The sequence below is a fragment of the Nakaseomyces glabratus genome, chromosome H (genome assembly GCF_010111755.1).
Source record: "Nakaseomyces glabratus chromosome H, complete sequence".
NCBI lineage: Eukaryota > Fungi > Ascomycota > Saccharomycetes > Saccharomycetales > Saccharomycetaceae > Nakaseomyces > Nakaseomyces glabratus.
Genome location: NC_088958.1, coordinates 365651 through 381855, shown reverse-complemented (window position 1 = coordinate 381855; position 16205 = coordinate 365651). Strand labels below are relative to the sequence as shown.

The window sequence follows — 16205 nt, the reverse complement described above, 5'->3', positions numbered from 1 at the left end:
TTTAATACATTTACACTCTTAACACATAAATGAGCTTAGCATATGTGTATCATAAACATGCATAAATCGAGCTTTTTGTCTACTATTTATACTCAACTACACATTATAACTAAATATAAAGATATTCCTTGCATGAAGATATTTCTCTGCTCTTATCACCAGTATTGCCATAGGTCAATTTTGTCTTACCACAGTTCAGAGTGTAATGGGGGTTGGGGAGGTTAGAGATCACCACAGACTTTTTTATCATATACATTCAGTTACTGAATGATTTCAAGGCTAGCTATCAAACGTAGTGTGTTGGAGAGAGTTGAGCTTATTTGTGTCCTTTGGAAAAAAATAACAGTATTTTCCTTTTATATTTAGTGTCAAATACATAAACCTAAAGAATGACCTTAAACCGACTTTGTGACCCAAGTTATAAAATGATACTAATATTATAGTTCGCCATTGGAAGTTATTCCTCGAAGAGATATCCGATTTATCAGGTTGAGTTGAATATGTATCTTATTTACGCCGATATATTAATATATAGCCTGTAAAAGTAGATAATTATCAGTGATATGAAAGACTACAAATAATAACTAAGGCTTCTCAAAAACAAACAAACAACCATATAATGACTAGAAAGAAAACTTGCAGTGTGCAGTTCAACCCAAGGAACACAATAGTTACATACTCGGATGACGACACAATAGAAATACTTCCACTGAAACTTGATGGGCAACGAAAAACCGTTAATAACATTGCAACGTCGGGAGGATTACGATTAAAATCTATATTGAGAAACTTTCCAGAGAGTAGTGTTTCAAAGACAGGTATGCAAGACTGTGGTATATTTGATACTACAGAGAAAGCTCAGGCCGAGACTAGAAGAGTGGACACTACCCAAATGGAATATTATCAGACAGAGACAGATAGAAATGAAGAGCTAGAAGCGCTGAGACTGCTGATAAGTAGATGCTTTACATTATGTAATATGGATCTTGAAGTTCCAACGGATTTGGATTACGATAGCGTATGCAAGATGTTTTCACTTTTATCTCGAGCCATTCCACAAAATTTCAAGGAGCGAACACAAGAAGTTAAGCGCCGTTTGGACGAACAACAAATTGCTTCGAACCGAGAACACATAAGGCTGTTGAGTATGCTTAAGGAGGAAAATGGGCGGCTAAGAAAGCTTCTAGGATATTTTGCACATCAAGAAGAGAAAAGGCGGGGGATCAAACCAATCCAGGAATCCATCCGTATGCTAATCGAAGATAGTGTTAGTAAACAAGAAATGGAGTTGGAGTTATCTCTATTAAAAGAACAGTACGAAGAGCAAAAGGTTAAGTATCTGAAATTAAAGGAGTCTAGTTTAATCCCATCTATAAATGTAGCCAAAGAGATCGATCACACCGAGAGGAACTACGTAAACATTAAAAGAGAGAGGGAGTTGAATGAAATAGTAGAAAGACAACAAAATAACATTCAAGAATTAGAATCCAAATGCTGTATATTAATCAATGAACGCTCATCCGTTCAAAACCAAGTTAATAAATTAAGAAGAGAACTAAGAGAAGCTAAGCTGCTGCTGAGTGTACAAAAGGACAAGCGCTAGGGAACAAGTGATTTTTTCACAACCGTAGATTTATTCCAAACAGAATATAATTTTATTGATTATCATGAATTTACGATATGATAACCGCCTAGATCCCTCCCCCATCAAACGAGAAATAGAGTAACAACAGAAACCTTATGAAATCATGGGATAGAAATTCCCATTTATGAGTTACAGCTAGACCAAAATGTGTGGTAAAAAGTTTTCCTGTTTTAAGTATGTGAGACGCCAAAAAAATTACATGCAATTCAATGTGTGGTTATGCGTGCATTTCCTTCTAATAACGCGTATTTACAAAGAGTACAGTCTATGACAAGATATGATTCTTCCCTCCACTTCCAACCTACTTGTAGCTTCTCCTACCACTGAAATGAGAGACTTGATTCAGGTAAGGATAACCGCACAGGATACGATTACATAGTATCCTCGTCAATGTTCTTGGACAGCCGTCAAAGAGATGGGGAAGAAAACCGTAGATCCTTATCAGCTCCGTGTTCTCGGAGATGTCTTAATAAGTACTCCTACGGAATCACTAAAAGAAAGGTACATTACACAACAATCCAAGACACCTTTGAAGTTGGGAAAGTGGACCATGTCCCTTGCTTCTATTTCGGAGTAAGGCATGAGTATTGTTAGTGTACAGACTAACAGGAAAATATTGGAGTAATATAAACTTCATCATGGAAGTAGGTCACACATACTTTTGAGAAACATGTAACTCACGGTCTTCCTAAAACACTTTTACAATTCTGAAAAGCTAATACCCCACTTTTTATGGTCATCATCCATTTCAATATGGTGCCTTTTATGGGATTCTCCTGAGTTAACCGCATTTTGACGATAGATTTTTGATTTAGATCTTGTTTTAAGGAGAAACGTAACTTACTCCTTGAAGGAGTACACCGTCACCGGGGTGCAGTTCAAATTGCAGGCGATATTACGAGCCTAATCGGATAAAGGCGGCAATTGTTTTTTTTTACCTTTCGATAATCTCCAATTTAGTACAGCAACACTAACACACGTAACAAGAGAAGTGGAATAGGAAAATTATTCTCTAATTGACAGTTAAAGACAACCGATGTCCTATTATTGAATAGTTAATTTTCTGTTAGCTTCTGACTAGTCTGCTAGTAATGGAAGATGGGGATAGAAGACGTGTGTGCAGTGAAATGGCTTTGGGAATGCTCTGCTGTTAGCCTTTCTGCGAGTATTTAGTGCCAAATTTTGAAGATTGATTTACTCTTCTGCTGTACCATACTCCTCAGACAGTCCTTTGCTTTTCAACGTCTTTCAACGTCTTTCAACGCTTCCTATTGCTTGTTGCCACACATATTCTCAGAAATAGAAAGAGAAGTAGGCATTACACTTGGAAATATACTGTGGTTTCCTACGCGTGTAATTTGAAGGAGGACAGTTTTGTGCGTAGTAGTCTAGCAGGTCACGCACTTTTGATTCTTTCTCTGTCTGTCTCTTCAGCTGTTAGAATCTTACGTCCTCGGCCCTGCTTTCTTTTAGTCAGTTTTAGAAGGAGGGGAAAGAATAAAAGTGCATGACCTCTAACTTCTCCCATCCTTTTTCAGAGAGCCACGGAGTTTCTATGCTCTCCCCTAAAGTTTTCTGCACTGTCTTTTTTAGGTCTTATTGATCACCAATGCTTGGTACAGCAGAAACTACCAAATAAGTTACATATGACCTTTAGGAAGGGCTCTTTTCTCTTTATCCAAGCCCTAAAGCTAAAAACAGCTCCTAGGGACCTGAAATTGAGAGCTTTTTTTTTCTTTGGTCCTTTTGGTCTTTTAGGTCTTTTAGGTCTTCTTACCTCATTTTTCTTAGGGCTTCGCAGGTTAACATGAGATTCAGATTCAGATTCCAGTGCAAAGGAAGTTAGCAAATAGACAGAAAGCCAGTGATATTATTGGTCCGAAGCCCTTATTCTTTAATTTTTTTTTTTTAGCTTAAGGCTTCTCTCTTAGGTTCCCCATTTCCTCCCCCCCCATTAATCCCAGTACGGGTTATAGACACATTTTCAGTATCCCAGTTTTTATTTTTATTCTTTTTTTTTACAATGAAAGAAAATATTGATGTTCATCCTCGCACAAGGTTTTGGTCTGCTTACTATCTCCTTTTTTGGATTCCGTTTTCCCGCAAAACAAAATATGTTTTTTTTTGCAACTTTTGGTACAGTACATGATCACAATCCCGAGAATTACAACTTTTTGGCTTACCCTTTTGACCAATGAAATGCCATTGTAGCGTTTCTCCGTAACTCTCTCATTTTGTTTCTTCTTCTCTTCTCAGCCAATGCTTGAAGTGCAATTAGAGAGACTACATTCATTTTCGAAATCTTTCGTGCTTCCCTAATTCTCTTTTCTCGAGGGAGGAGAGGGGAGAAGTCGATCTCGTTGTGCTGGAACTTCTTTCTTGAAGTGTTAAACTCTGCTTTGCGGCTCCTGTTTACCTTGTAAAAACAGTTTACGTATAGCTTTCCCATGGCTATTACTGCTGAGGGTTGTTAGCATTTGGTGGGATTTCCTTACGTTTTCCCGTTTTACCAATCACAACAAATCAAAATTACGCAGTATGTTGGAATAAGAAGATCTCTTCTACATCTCTACTCTCTCTTCCTTGCGCTGGCCTATCGACTCCCTTTCCTCTCCTTTCCTTCCAACGGGGTTTTACTGGTAACATCTAATTTGTGCCCTTAATTTTTTTTGTTTTGGGCCTTCTTTGCTATTACCTTTTCTCTTTGGAAGTCCTTTCTCCCCTCCATCTCTATATTATCCCTCTTCCCAGTTTTATGTGAAGTGCGAAGTGGAAGTGAAGTGAAGTGTTCATACTAAAGTTTACATGTAGAGTAGCATGCTTTTTAAAGAGCAAATAGCAAGCTATGAAAAAACTGAAGATACAGAAGTCGCAAAACTCAAAGGAAAAAAAAAAAAAGAATGACCATCATGATGTTATTACAAGCTTGTAGATATTAAATTTACGGGAAACCACTAAAATACAATAAACTCGGATATTAGCACACACATTTCAATAGGATTGCTATTTGTGTGGTCACGGACGTGGTGTTTTCAAGACAAAAAAATAGGAATGGCACAGGCTCTTGATAATTTATTTTGATTTTCTTTTGAAGAGCAGACAACAAAAAAAAAATTATATATAAGTGTTGCAACTTGTTGCAATATATCGGACAGTTCGGTTTTTGGGATTTTGAAGATTATATTTCAAGAGTAGTTTATATTTCCTCGTCTTCTTTTGTAAAAATTTGTGTCATATACTTATTACAAAAGAATAGAAAAACAGTACCGAGCAATCAATATTCTAAATCGATTAATTTTTTTTAGCGACAAGGAATTAATTTACACTTTATTTCTATTTGATAATTTTTAGTTTGTTTCCCCTGCAATAACATTTGACAAGGAAAATCTAAAAATATAATATCCACTGACAGAACAAGGGAAAGAATATATTAGAATTATCATATTTTTGTTATAAATTCTATTGTACTTTCTAACTTCTGTGAATTTTTACTGAACCATAATATTCTTTTGTGATTTTTATTTCTTTTGAAAAATCTATCCCTAATTTTTTCTCTCGAAACATTGCATTTTATTTTTATTTCGTTAATTTAACTGAAATAAAGAAAAGGAGAAAAGCTATTCACAGTTAGTCATTATTACAAACAAATCTTAACTACAAGAGCTATGTCTTTATCCTCAGCAGCTAGAGCTACCCCAGCCTTGAGGGCACAAGCTTACAAAGCTCTCACTTCTACGAGAGCATTCAGTGCCACTTCCATAAGTTCCGAAAAGACTTTGAAGGACACATTTGCTGACATCTTCCCAAAACAAGCAGAAGAGATCAAGCAATTCAAGAAAGAACATGGTAAGACCGTCATTGACCAACTACTACTGGAACAAGCTTACGGTGGTATGCGTGGTATCAAAGGTATCGTTTGGGAAGGTTCCGTGCTAGACCCTGAGGAAGGTATTAGATTCAGAGGTAGAACCATTCCGGAAATCAAGAAGGAATTGCCTACCATTGGTGGCAGCTCCGAACCAGTCCCAGAAGCTCTTTTCTGGTTGCTATTGACCGGTGAAGTCCCAACCGAATCTCAAGTTAAGGCTTTCTCCGCTGACTTGGCCTCCAGATCTGAAGTTCCAGAACATGTCTTGAAGTTGCTGGACAGCTTACCAAAGGATTTGCACCCAATGGCTCAATTGTCCATTGCCGTTAACGCTTTAGAAACAGAGTCCAAGTTCGCTAAGGCTTACGCAAGAGGTGTTAACAAGAAGGAATACTGGAGCTACACTTTCGAAGACTCCCTAGACCTGCTGGGTAAGTTGCCTGTTATTGCATCCAAGATCTACCGTAACATCTTTAAGGATGGTAAGATCTGCCAAGTCGACCCTAACGCCGACTACGGTAAGAACTTGGCCCACCTATTGGGTTACACTAACAAAGATTTCGTCGACTTGATGAGATTGTACTTGACTATCCACTCCGATCATGAAGGTGGTAACGTTTCTGCTCACACCACACACTTGGTCGGTTCCGCTCTATCTTCTCCTTACCTATCCTTTGCTGCTGGTATGAACGGTTTGGCTGGTCCATTGCACGGTCGTGCCAACCAAGAAGTTTTGGAATGGTTGTTCACTTTCAGAGAAGAGGTCAAGGGTGATTACTCAAAGGAAACTGTTGAGAAGTACCTATGGGACACGCTGAACGGTGGTAGAGTTATCCCAGGTTACGGTCACGCCGTCCTAAGAAAGACAGATCCACGTTACACTGCTCAACGTGAATTTGCTCTAAAGCACTTCCCAGACTACGAGTTGTTCAAGTTGGTTTCTACCATCTACGACGTTGCTCCAAAGGTCTTAACCAAGCACGGTAAGACCAAGAACCCATGGCCAAATGTTGACTCCCACTCCGGTGTTCTATTACAATACTACGGCCTAACTGAAGCTTCCTTCTACACTGTATTGTTTGGTGTTTCCAGAGCATTCGGTGTTCTTCCACAATTGATCATCGACAGAGCTGTTGGTGCTCCAATTGAAAGACCAAAGTCTTTCTCCACCGAGAAGTTCAAGGAATTGGTAAAATCTATTGAAAGCAAGAAATAAATAGGATGAAATGGGATCTTTCTAACAATTATTAATATTCTTAATTTCCTGTTTTGCTCTATTTATTTTTACTGCAGGATACGAAATCAGCTTTAATCATCAGCTGTGATGAATCCTGTTTGTTTTTAACTTTTAAGTTATAATGCTTTTTTCCTATTTTTTGTGAAAGAAAATACTTGCAACCATATCGATTTTTATATTCCTACAATCTGAAATACAGCTCGATAAAATGTAAAAGGAGGCCAAACAACACCTTTTTTTTATTCTTGATGACTTTTTGTCAGGGATTAAGGAGGTTCATATTGTAAAAATTAATTGCATGCCATATAGGAGAATCTCATAAGCGCATTGCATACTTTGCCCTGTATATGTGATTTTGTGAAAAGTAAGCCAATCAATACACATAGCTTTTTCTTTTCAGTATCATTCATTTTTTATTACTCTATCATGTCTGTCCTTTTATAATGAATTGATGAATACATATCATTTGTATAATTTTTATCTTTACTTTTAAGTAACAGTTTTTGAATATAACAGCTTACTAACTCCCAAGATTAACTTGACTCTATTCTGATGGTCCCAAATAGGTTCTAACGGATGAATCTAATGGATATATCATGGATAACTATTTTCGCTTATTTATTTTTGGTACCAGTATGCTGTCCTAGCTGAAAAGGTTGCAACTTCCCAGTAGTACGCCAGCAGTTCGCCAGCAGTTCGCCAACAGCTCACCAGCATTCAGCTTCCGAGATAAATTGAAAGAAAACAGTTATCACTTCGAACCAATAATTAAGGGACAATTTTATCTTTACCTTTTGAGCTCTTTATCAAATGATGGTGAATGTGTCTCTCTCAAGGTCTGTCAAAAGAGAGTTTTTGCTTTGGAAACACATTCGGACATTTCGCTGCCTGCTTGTTGTCTGCCCTGCTTACCTTGACGTCTTGCTTCTCTTCTTGGGAAAACCTCATCGATTGAGTCTCACCTGTGATAAGTTGAGGGAGTGTTTTGTTGACTTGCCCTGTAATTCCTTTGACCTTATTTTTAAAAGTAGTAGCACATTTACATAATGGGTGCTGCAAGAGAACTCAGTATCCATAGAAGCTCACCAGTTAACTGAATAAGCCCGGCCTTAGAGACCCATTTAGCCAAACAATTGGTTCAATTTCTCTTCACGCATTTGATAGGATGGCTCATTTCATATTTGCATTGTATTCGTAAACACTATCTAACCAATTATCCTTATTGACCCTAAATTTCCTCTATTGGATATAGGTTTTACATAGGACACCCTTTGAGGATATAAACACAGCTATTATGCTTCTTATATATAACATGTACACTATCTATTCTAGCATTCTGAAAGAAGCAACTCGATAGTTTTACACATTATCAGCGTAATATCGAGGTAATTACAGAATACAACTGCCAAGGTAAAAACAATAATTTAAAATGGTTAAGGTAGCAATTATTACGTACTCCTGCTATGGTCATATAACTACCATTGCAAGGGAGATTAAAAAAGGTGTTGAGGCAGCTGGTGGTGAAGTAACTTTGTTCAGAGTTCCTGAGACACTTCCCGATGATGTTCTGGAGCAAATGAACGCTGCTGAAAAGCCAGAGGACTTCCTAATTGCTAATGGCGAAACTCTTACCGATTATGATGCTTTCTTGTTTGGTGTACCCACTCGTTTTGGTAATGTTCCATCCCAATGGGCCGAATTTTGGGATAAAACAGGCGCTATCTGGGTTCAAGGCTCCCTATGGGGCAAACCAGCAGGTGTATTTGTCAGCACTGGTACCTATGGTGGTGGCCAAGAAGCCACAGTCAAGACTTGTATGAACTACCTTGTCCACCACGGTATGGTATTTGTTCCATTGGGCTACAAATACACATTTGCAGAATTGTCGAATGTGGAGGACATCCACGGCGGTAGTCCTTGGGGTGCTGGTACCTTGGCTGGTGCTGACGGTTCAAGACAGCCTTCCTCTCTTGAACTCAGAATGGCAAAGACACAAGGTAAAACCTTTTATGAAACTGCCTCTAAGCTATGCGACAAAAAGCCCTCTACTAAATCTAGCAAAAATATGGACAGTAAGCCATCCGCCAAGCAAAATACATCCGCTACTGGCAAGGCAGAAGTAAAGACCTCTGGAACAACAACTCAACAGAAACCTACAGAAACACGTCCAAAAGAAAAGACCAAATTCAATCCAAGTAAAAATTGTGTTATTATGTAGTTGTATTACTGTCTAATTTTCATTTATTGTATTGTGAGTCGTTGTCAAAAATTATACTTCCTGACTTGTATTATATATGACACATATATTAAGCTGATAACGTTTCGAGACTTAGCGAAAAGATTAATTAATAAATAGGTGAGTTAGTTCGAAACTATAAATAGATGGGCCACCAATAAATAATTAATACCTAATTCAATGTATTCTGGATTATGCTAATCTAAGCACAAGCAGCTTTTCATGCTATTGAATCTACGGGAATTTATGGAAGTAGTTATCGGAGCAAAATTAAACTTATTTTAAATTTCAAATTCATTATCGTTCTCAGATTCTTCATCCTCAAGATCTTCGTCCAGATCTGGTAATGGATAGTTTAGTATACATGCAACACCAGTCATCCTATCTAGCTCTTCACCAAGAGAATGCAAAGTACTGAAAACCACACCTTTACCACCGGAACTTTCGACGTTCTCATATAAAGCAAGGAATTTCTTCCTCTTTTTGATATCATCATTATGCAACATGGTATCAGTAATTAATAAATATTTTATGGCACCCATTTCCGCTGCTTTTTCTACTTCTGCTTCACCGTACCATGCTTTGAAATCGTCGTTATTCAAGTGTTCCATAAACTCATCCATAATTGCAGCGTCTTTAGCATATTTCGTATCACTCAACTTGGTTGAATATAGTGGATTTTTGAGAACTTCACTAATACCTTGTAAATAACCTGTTGAACAGTGTGCAACCAGGAATAATGATTGATGATCAATGATTGATTTATTTCTCTCCTCTTGTGCGTATTGGGTAATTTTTTCCAGCAATGTCTTAGCATAAAATCCTGGTGAACATAACAGGATCAACTTGATTTTCGAAAAATCGTAATATTTCTTAATAGATTCATAGATAGCTTTGTAAAATTTCTCTGTCTTTTCATCAAATTTCATAACATCTGTTGCTCTCTTTTTCTTTGGCATACTATATTCAATTTTCTGTTTCAGTATGGTAGATGATGCAGTCAACAAACAGACATGTGCGATACCTTCTTGAAGAACAATAGCTGCAGTATCAGACCTAGATTCAGGATTTGCTGCATTTTGCAATGTCTTTTCCATAAAGCTATCAAAGTTTTGTTTTATAATAGTAAATGGGAAGCTGTAATTAACCGTAAAGCTCAAGAATTTACCAACGGGTATATCCACATTAGAGTTTCCATTATCATCGGCAACAGTGACACCTTTATATCTCAAATATTCATCTCTCATCTCGAACTCAGATGAGACTATTTTCAGTCTCAATTTAACCAGGTCGGTACTTTTCTTCTTACCTGCCTCATCAAGGTTAGTGGTGAACTTCTTCTTGAAGATTACTTCATCATCCTTGTCAATAATTTGATGCACAGTGAATAGATCCTCTTTATCCTCTGGTAAAAGCACGATGGTAGCACCTTCTTTGTTTGCAGAGTCCTTCGTAATGCTAATAATTTTCATTATACTACCTAAATATTTTCACTCAGCTTTTCTCAGGCTATATTTCAATTGACACTCGCTCTCAATTCTATGGCAGTGTTAATGATCAATTACCACTACTTTTATACTACTGCAACAGTTTGAGTTGGACTATTATTCAGTTTTCACTATAAAAAATTACTTGAAGTGATGGGCTATGATTCTTTCATACAGAAACCATCGCACAAAATGATGCAACTATACATAATTATAAGCAGTAGGTTGACATCTTGATCAACCTCGATAGATCTCTAGCAGAAAGTAGTTACACTACAGCAATGCATTCAGTAGAGCCAATAATCAAATGTAAAACACCATTTCTTACTAGTTCAAATTGCATCGGTCATGAATGGCATGAAAATTCGACTTAAACTAAACTAAGCTGATAACACAAAGGGAATGCTGATAAAAACATTAAATTTAATATCCCACATGTTATCAGCTATATGATATTCTATACGCCGATATGATATTACTACTATAATGCCCAAATGTTTTACTTATGGATGTATATCAGGTCCTAAAGACCAACATCCCTAATAATTTCAATTACCAATGGTAGATAATTTGGAAAAAGAAAGTAAATATTATTATTTTTATTTTGTTTTTATTGTATAATATCCCATAAATCACAACCTAAAACAGTACTACTTATCTGTGATTGTGATTGCTAACTCTATTCTGCAAACTCAGGTCTTAAATCCGAACGTCTTGGTACCACCAGTGGATGTAACTGTGCGAGGTATGTGATAGCCCACATCAGGAACATCATAGAAAGTGTCAGTATTACTGTACTTCTCCACACAGTTCTATCCTCCTTTGGCGCCACCTGCCAGAACCCTACACATAAAAGTACAACAACCAATAAAACACTCAAAACCGTATAACTGTAAAGAAATCAACGTCTAATACCAAAAACAGCACACCCCTCAACAAGCCACATGCCTTAAAAAAGAATATAACTTTGCAACTATTTGGTAAAGTCAAAGGTATGCAATGTATTCGTTGCAATCCATGTTAGTATAACTGATCCAAAAGTCTATCCTTATCGCAAAACCTAACAAAAAAGTTGGAAGAAACACATACAAACTCATATTTGCCACACGCTATTCTGGATTCTATAACCGTAATCGCAATTTAATGGAACACCAACTTTACAAACAGTATATTTGATGGGAATCCCTTGAATCTATACTGTTAGATGTCTAACTTTAAGCTCCAGTAAGTTCATCTCTTCGTACTTTTTCAATTTCCCGGGAAAAGCATCATAAGAACGGCCCTTTGTCCATATGGGTTTCGACTGAATAGTCAGCAACATAACAGATTTCGAGACTCCAAACCTACAATCTACGTCGATTTATAGTGAATTACATTGCTCAATTGAGTGGGATGTCGACGCCTTTACCAGAATCCGTGGTACAATGGCTTTTCAAAGTTATTCAGCCCATATACAAGCAGCCGAAGCTGGTGTTTCATGATGCTGTACAAACGTTGACAGAATTCAAGAATTTGCGGCCAAGGACAAGGGTTTTCACGGATGAGGATGGCTCTCCGCGGTTGCTGCTTTGCCTATACGGTGGCATACCTATTGAGCAAGGTCTTGACGTGCCTGTGCTTATCTGGATCCCAGAGTCATATCCCATAGCGAAACCTTTATTGTTTATAGATTTAGAGCTGCTGGATAAAGATCTACAGTTAGCCACTAACGAATCTGTGGAACCCGATGGCAGAGTACACACCCGCTTGCTTCGACAGTGGAACCCACAGAGCGCCAATCTTTTCAATGTGATACAGGATTTAGCAGATATGTGCAATGCAATCGCACCCATACAACCAGTAACTTTCTCGAGTACTGTTGCGCCAGGAACAACTGACGCTGAGAAGTCTCCACCCGTACCACCTAAGCCAGCATTACCTCCAAAGACTACTGACAACGCAATCAAGTTTGCTGGCCAAACTTCTAGTATACCGGGACCAAATGGCATTCCAAAGATACCAGAAAGAATGCCATTACAGAACCCGACACAAGAGACAGATACAACAATTAGACCATCAAAGGCTTCCATCAATCCAACGGGAAATGGTACCATGGGGCCGCCACCGTTGCCCGAGAAACCCCAACAGAGCAATGCATTGCACGACCAATTACGCCAATTGAATTTACAAGAACCACCACATCATGACGACCATGCAAATCCTGTGCAAAATACACAGCGAACATTTGTGAATGCGGTCCCTAACGAGGTGCCAATGGTGGATTTACTGGATTCAATGGATGAGAAACCTGTTTCAGATGCATACACACAATCCCTCGAAAAATTGAAAATGACCATCCATGAATTGTCCACATTGGATCAGAATTACAAGAAAGAACAGATTGAATCACGCATTCCACAGTTACAAACCGCGATAAAACAATTCGATGATCTTTACAACCATGAATCAGAAAAATTAAACTGGATCAAATCCTCAATCATAGAGTCAAGAGAAAGCTTACAAAAGGGAATAGAAGACGTAGACAAAGAGACCTTACTTGTGGAGAAGTTTATTGCTGAGAACGGCACAACTCTGGACTCCAATACCGTATACACCACTGAGGTTCCCGCGTTGGACCAATTATATACCCTAGTGGCAAGGGATAGGGCCCTCACGGATACGATACAGGTCTTGGCGCGTCTACTAAACTGCGGTGCACTGGAATTTGATGCATTTATCAAGAAAGTCAGAGAGTTGGCCAGGGACCAATTCATGGCCAGACTCCACATCCGTAAGATCATAGCATTGCTCCAGGAGTGAAAGTCGATAACATTGCGTAACGACGGCCCTTTCAAACTTGTAGACAATCTACATAAGCAATATAGTCAGAGTAAATATTTTCAGCGAGACAGTACTAGTCTCCCTATGTAGTTCAAGTTAGCATTCCAGGACTGCCCTCTTTCATGTAATCCCAACTAGACCAGTGATGACTCAGAGAAACTAAAAATTTTGTCATCCAATGAAGCAAAAAATCTTGTTTGCCAAATGGCAAAGGAATAAATAAAAAGTGAAGTAACGAATGGGGCTTGCCAGTAGCGGAAACTGATACTTTTGACAATTGTCTCTTATATTTTTACCGTTACATAACCATATTTGTTTTGTGGTACCTTTGAAGGATAGAACTGGGTATTACAGTTCGAGAAAGGATCGGTATCGTGAATAGGAAAACTTCATTGGATATGATTAGGACTGTTCTGAGCAATAGTGTGAAGAGGAGTTTGGTGCGTCATAGCTCCTCTTCAACATCTGCTATGACATACAAGCAGTTACACAAGCATACAGCTAGACCACCTTTGCCAGTGGTGGACACTCCGGCTTGGGATGCTAATAGTGCTGTGTCTTCGATTTTATATGAGACACCAGCTCCATCCCGTCAACCTAGAAAGCAGCATGTGCTGAACTGTCTGGTCCAGAATGAGCCTGGTGTGTTATCTAGGATTTCTGGTACTTTGGCCGCAAGGGGCTTCAACATTGACTCTTTGGTTGTGTGCAACACCGAGGTCAAGGATCTGAGTAGAATGACTATCGTGCTGAAGGGTCAAGATGGAGTTATCGAACAAGCTAGAAGACAAATCGAGGACTTGATTCCAGTTTACGCTGTTCTTGATTACTCAAACTCCGAGATCATCAAGAGAGAGTTGGTTATGGCCAGAGTCTCTCTATTGGGTTCTGAGTACTTTGAAGATCTATTAGTCCACCACCACAAATCTACAGCCAACCTAGAGGACTCTCACGAAATTGTCTCTGAGATCAGAGAGAAGAAATTCCATCCATCCAACTTACAAGCAAGTGAAGTCTTGAGATTGAAGCACGAACATTTGAACGACATCACCAACTTGGCCAAGAACTTCGGGGGTAAGATTGTCGATATCGGTGAAACTAGCTGTATTGTTGAACTTTCTGCCAAGCCATCTAGGATTTCCGCTTTCTTGAAGCTAGTTGAACCATTTGGTGTGCTGGAATGCGCCAGAAGTGGTATGATGGCTTTACCAAGAACTCCTCTGCAAACTGAAGTCGATGAAGAAGATATCGACGGCAAAATCAGTGACATCGTTGATATCAGTCAACTACCACCTGGTTAAATGATATTTATTCAAACTTTAGAAAACATTCATCCAAAAAATGATAAATAATGCTACATAATTGACAATAGTCATTCATACAACGATAACACTTATATTTGTTCTCTCTTGCGAAATGTCTAATTACTTATATTTGTACAGCAGAACCCATATTTTAACTCATTCTCACATACGCTAGCTACTATTTTCGTGACTTGGCTAGTCAATAAGTTTACTACTTGTTGCATAAATCATAGAACTTCATGTAGACTATATGTACAGGATTAATGACATTCTATTTAAATTATATACTGCTATATACACAGATGATTTGGTCTATGCTTTTCATAGTCTCTTAAAGAAAGCTGTTTTGGTTCTTGGAATAATATCAATCTTACTCTTTTCGTAATTAAATCTTCTAATGACAGTAGTCTTCTTGTCGGCTTTCTCAGCAACGTTAACATTCATAATCTCTGGTTGCACGGGCTTCATGAATTGACGACGTAAACGAACTTCTTGAGCTTGAGTCAAAAAGTGGGAGGCATCCTTAAATAACTCCAGAACAGCCTTTTTGTCCGACTTCGATTTGATTGCAGTGCCTAGCTCCGTCAGCTTCTTGATCAACTCATCCTTTCTTGTGAGCTTTTCTTCTTCAGATATGTATGGGATTATGACCCACTTATTGCTGAAAGAAACAGACTTGTTTAGTAGTGCTGTGGTTTCATCCAAATTGTGCAATTGCTCACTCAATTTCTCTTCATTCCATTCTTTCCTCTTGGCTTTCAACTTCAGCATCTGTTGCAAGTAGTACTTGGCATTAAACTGGGCCTCCTGCAGGTCAAACCCATTCTTCAATCCGGTCCTATATCTCAACAGATAATTGGAGGCCATCTCTTTTCTCTCTGGTATTATGTTCAATTTCAGCTCGCTGCTAATGAAGTTCCAGTAATTGTCCATCATTTCATGTCTCTTGGCTTCCCTTTCTGTGAGATCCTTCAAGAGAGTATCTCTCGACAGGTATTCCTTTCTCGAAAGAGCATTCTCTTCCTTGGCGATGGCCTTCGGGTTATCCAGCTCGATCCGCCCAAACCTCCTCACATTTGGCTCAAAATGCGGTTTAGGCAGCTTCATATCCCTAGACAACGCCACACCGATGAACTTCCGGTAGGGATGAAACGGATCCAGGTAGTATCTAACCACACCTGGCTCCACCGCATATATAGTGTGGTCTCTGCCGATCTTCACATTCTCACCGGGGTAAAACTTGGTACCACGCTGACGCATTATAATCTCACCGGGCTTCACATCCTGCCCTTCGTACTTCTTGGGACCCAGACGCCGACCAGCACTGTCCTTCATAGACGTCCTCGAACCAGCAGCTCTCTTCGTAGCAGTACGAATCTGCACCACTACCTGGCACGCATACTTACTAGTGTGCAACCCGCTAAACATCCTGCGTCTTATACCGTTTCTACTGCCCTTACCACTAAGTTCAAAGATGGAGCACAGTGATGCAAACGTTGCCAGTCCTTTTATATTTTATAACTTCGAGAAGTAGAATTGCACTCACCAAAGACGGGCAGAAGGGGAAACAGACTTTTTGCTCAGAACAGAATTTAGAAGGAATAAAGC

General features: G+C 38.7%; 8 protein-coding genes across 8 annotated transcripts; 5 read left to right on the top strand and 3 right to left on the bottom strand.

The window, feature by feature from the left end:
* Positions 1-619: 619 nt before the first annotated feature.
* On the top strand, positions 620-1603 carry GVI51_H03817 (uncharacterized protein; the record flags this gene model as incomplete). Its single annotated transcript, XM_446969.1, has 1 exon — positions 620-1603. The coding sequence occupies one exon, from the start codon at positions 620-622 to the stop codon at positions 1601-1603; it is 984 nt and encodes a 327-aa protein (XP_446969.1).
* Positions 1604-5310: 3707 nt separating this feature from the next.
* On the top strand, positions 5311-6729 carry CIT1 (citrate (Si)-synthase CIT1; the record flags this gene model as incomplete). The annotated part of the gene is made up of 1 exon (XM_446968.1): positions 5311-6729. One exon carries the CDS (start codon positions 5311-5313, stop codon positions 6727-6729), a length of 1419 nt encoding a protein of 472 aa, XP_446968.1.
* Positions 6730-8179: 1450 nt separating this feature from the next.
* On the top strand, positions 8180-8968 carry GVI51_H03773 (uncharacterized protein; the record flags this gene model as incomplete). The annotated part of the gene is made up of 1 exon (XM_446967.1): positions 8180-8968. The coding sequence occupies one exon, from the start codon at positions 8180-8182 to the stop codon at positions 8966-8968; it is 789 nt and encodes a 262-aa protein (XP_446967.1).
* Positions 8969-9267: 299 nt separating this feature from the next.
* DOM34 (ribosome dissociation factor DOM34) lies at positions 9268-10458 on the bottom strand (the record flags this gene model as incomplete). The annotated part of the gene is made up of 1 exon (XM_446966.1): positions 9268-10458. The coding sequence occupies one exon, from the start codon at positions 10456-10458 to the stop codon at positions 9268-9270; it is 1191 nt and encodes a 396-aa protein (XP_446966.1).
* Positions 10459-11152: 694 nt separating this feature from the next.
* Positions 11153-11570, bottom strand: VMA9 (H(+)-transporting V0 sector ATPase subunit e; the record flags this gene model as incomplete). Its single annotated transcript, XM_065626621.1, has 2 exons — positions 11153-11363; positions 11563-11570. The coding sequence occupies 2 exons, from the start codon at positions 11568-11570 to the stop codon at positions 11153-11155; spliced, it is 219 nt and encodes a 72-aa protein (XP_065482693.1).
* Positions 11571-11865: 295 nt separating this feature from the next.
* Positions 11866-13272, top strand: STP22 (ubiquitin-binding ESCRT-I subunit protein STP22; the record flags this gene model as incomplete). Its single annotated transcript, XM_446965.1, has 1 exon — positions 11866-13272. The coding sequence occupies one exon, from the start codon at positions 11866-11868 to the stop codon at positions 13270-13272; it is 1407 nt and encodes a 468-aa protein (XP_446965.1).
* Positions 13273-13691: 419 nt separating this feature from the next.
* On the top strand, positions 13692-14594 carry ILV6 (acetolactate synthase regulatory subunit; the record flags this gene model as incomplete). The annotated part of the gene is made up of 1 exon (XM_446964.1): positions 13692-14594. The coding sequence occupies one exon, from the start codon at positions 13692-13694 to the stop codon at positions 14592-14594; it is 903 nt and encodes a 300-aa protein (XP_446964.1).
* Positions 14595-14918: 324 nt separating this feature from the next.
* On the bottom strand, positions 14919-16025 carry MRP7 (mitochondrial 54S ribosomal protein bL27m; the record flags this gene model as incomplete). Its single annotated transcript, XM_446963.1, has 1 exon — positions 14919-16025. The coding sequence occupies one exon, from the start codon at positions 16023-16025 to the stop codon at positions 14919-14921; it is 1107 nt and encodes a 368-aa protein (XP_446963.1).
* Positions 16026-16205: the final 180 nt, after the last annotated feature.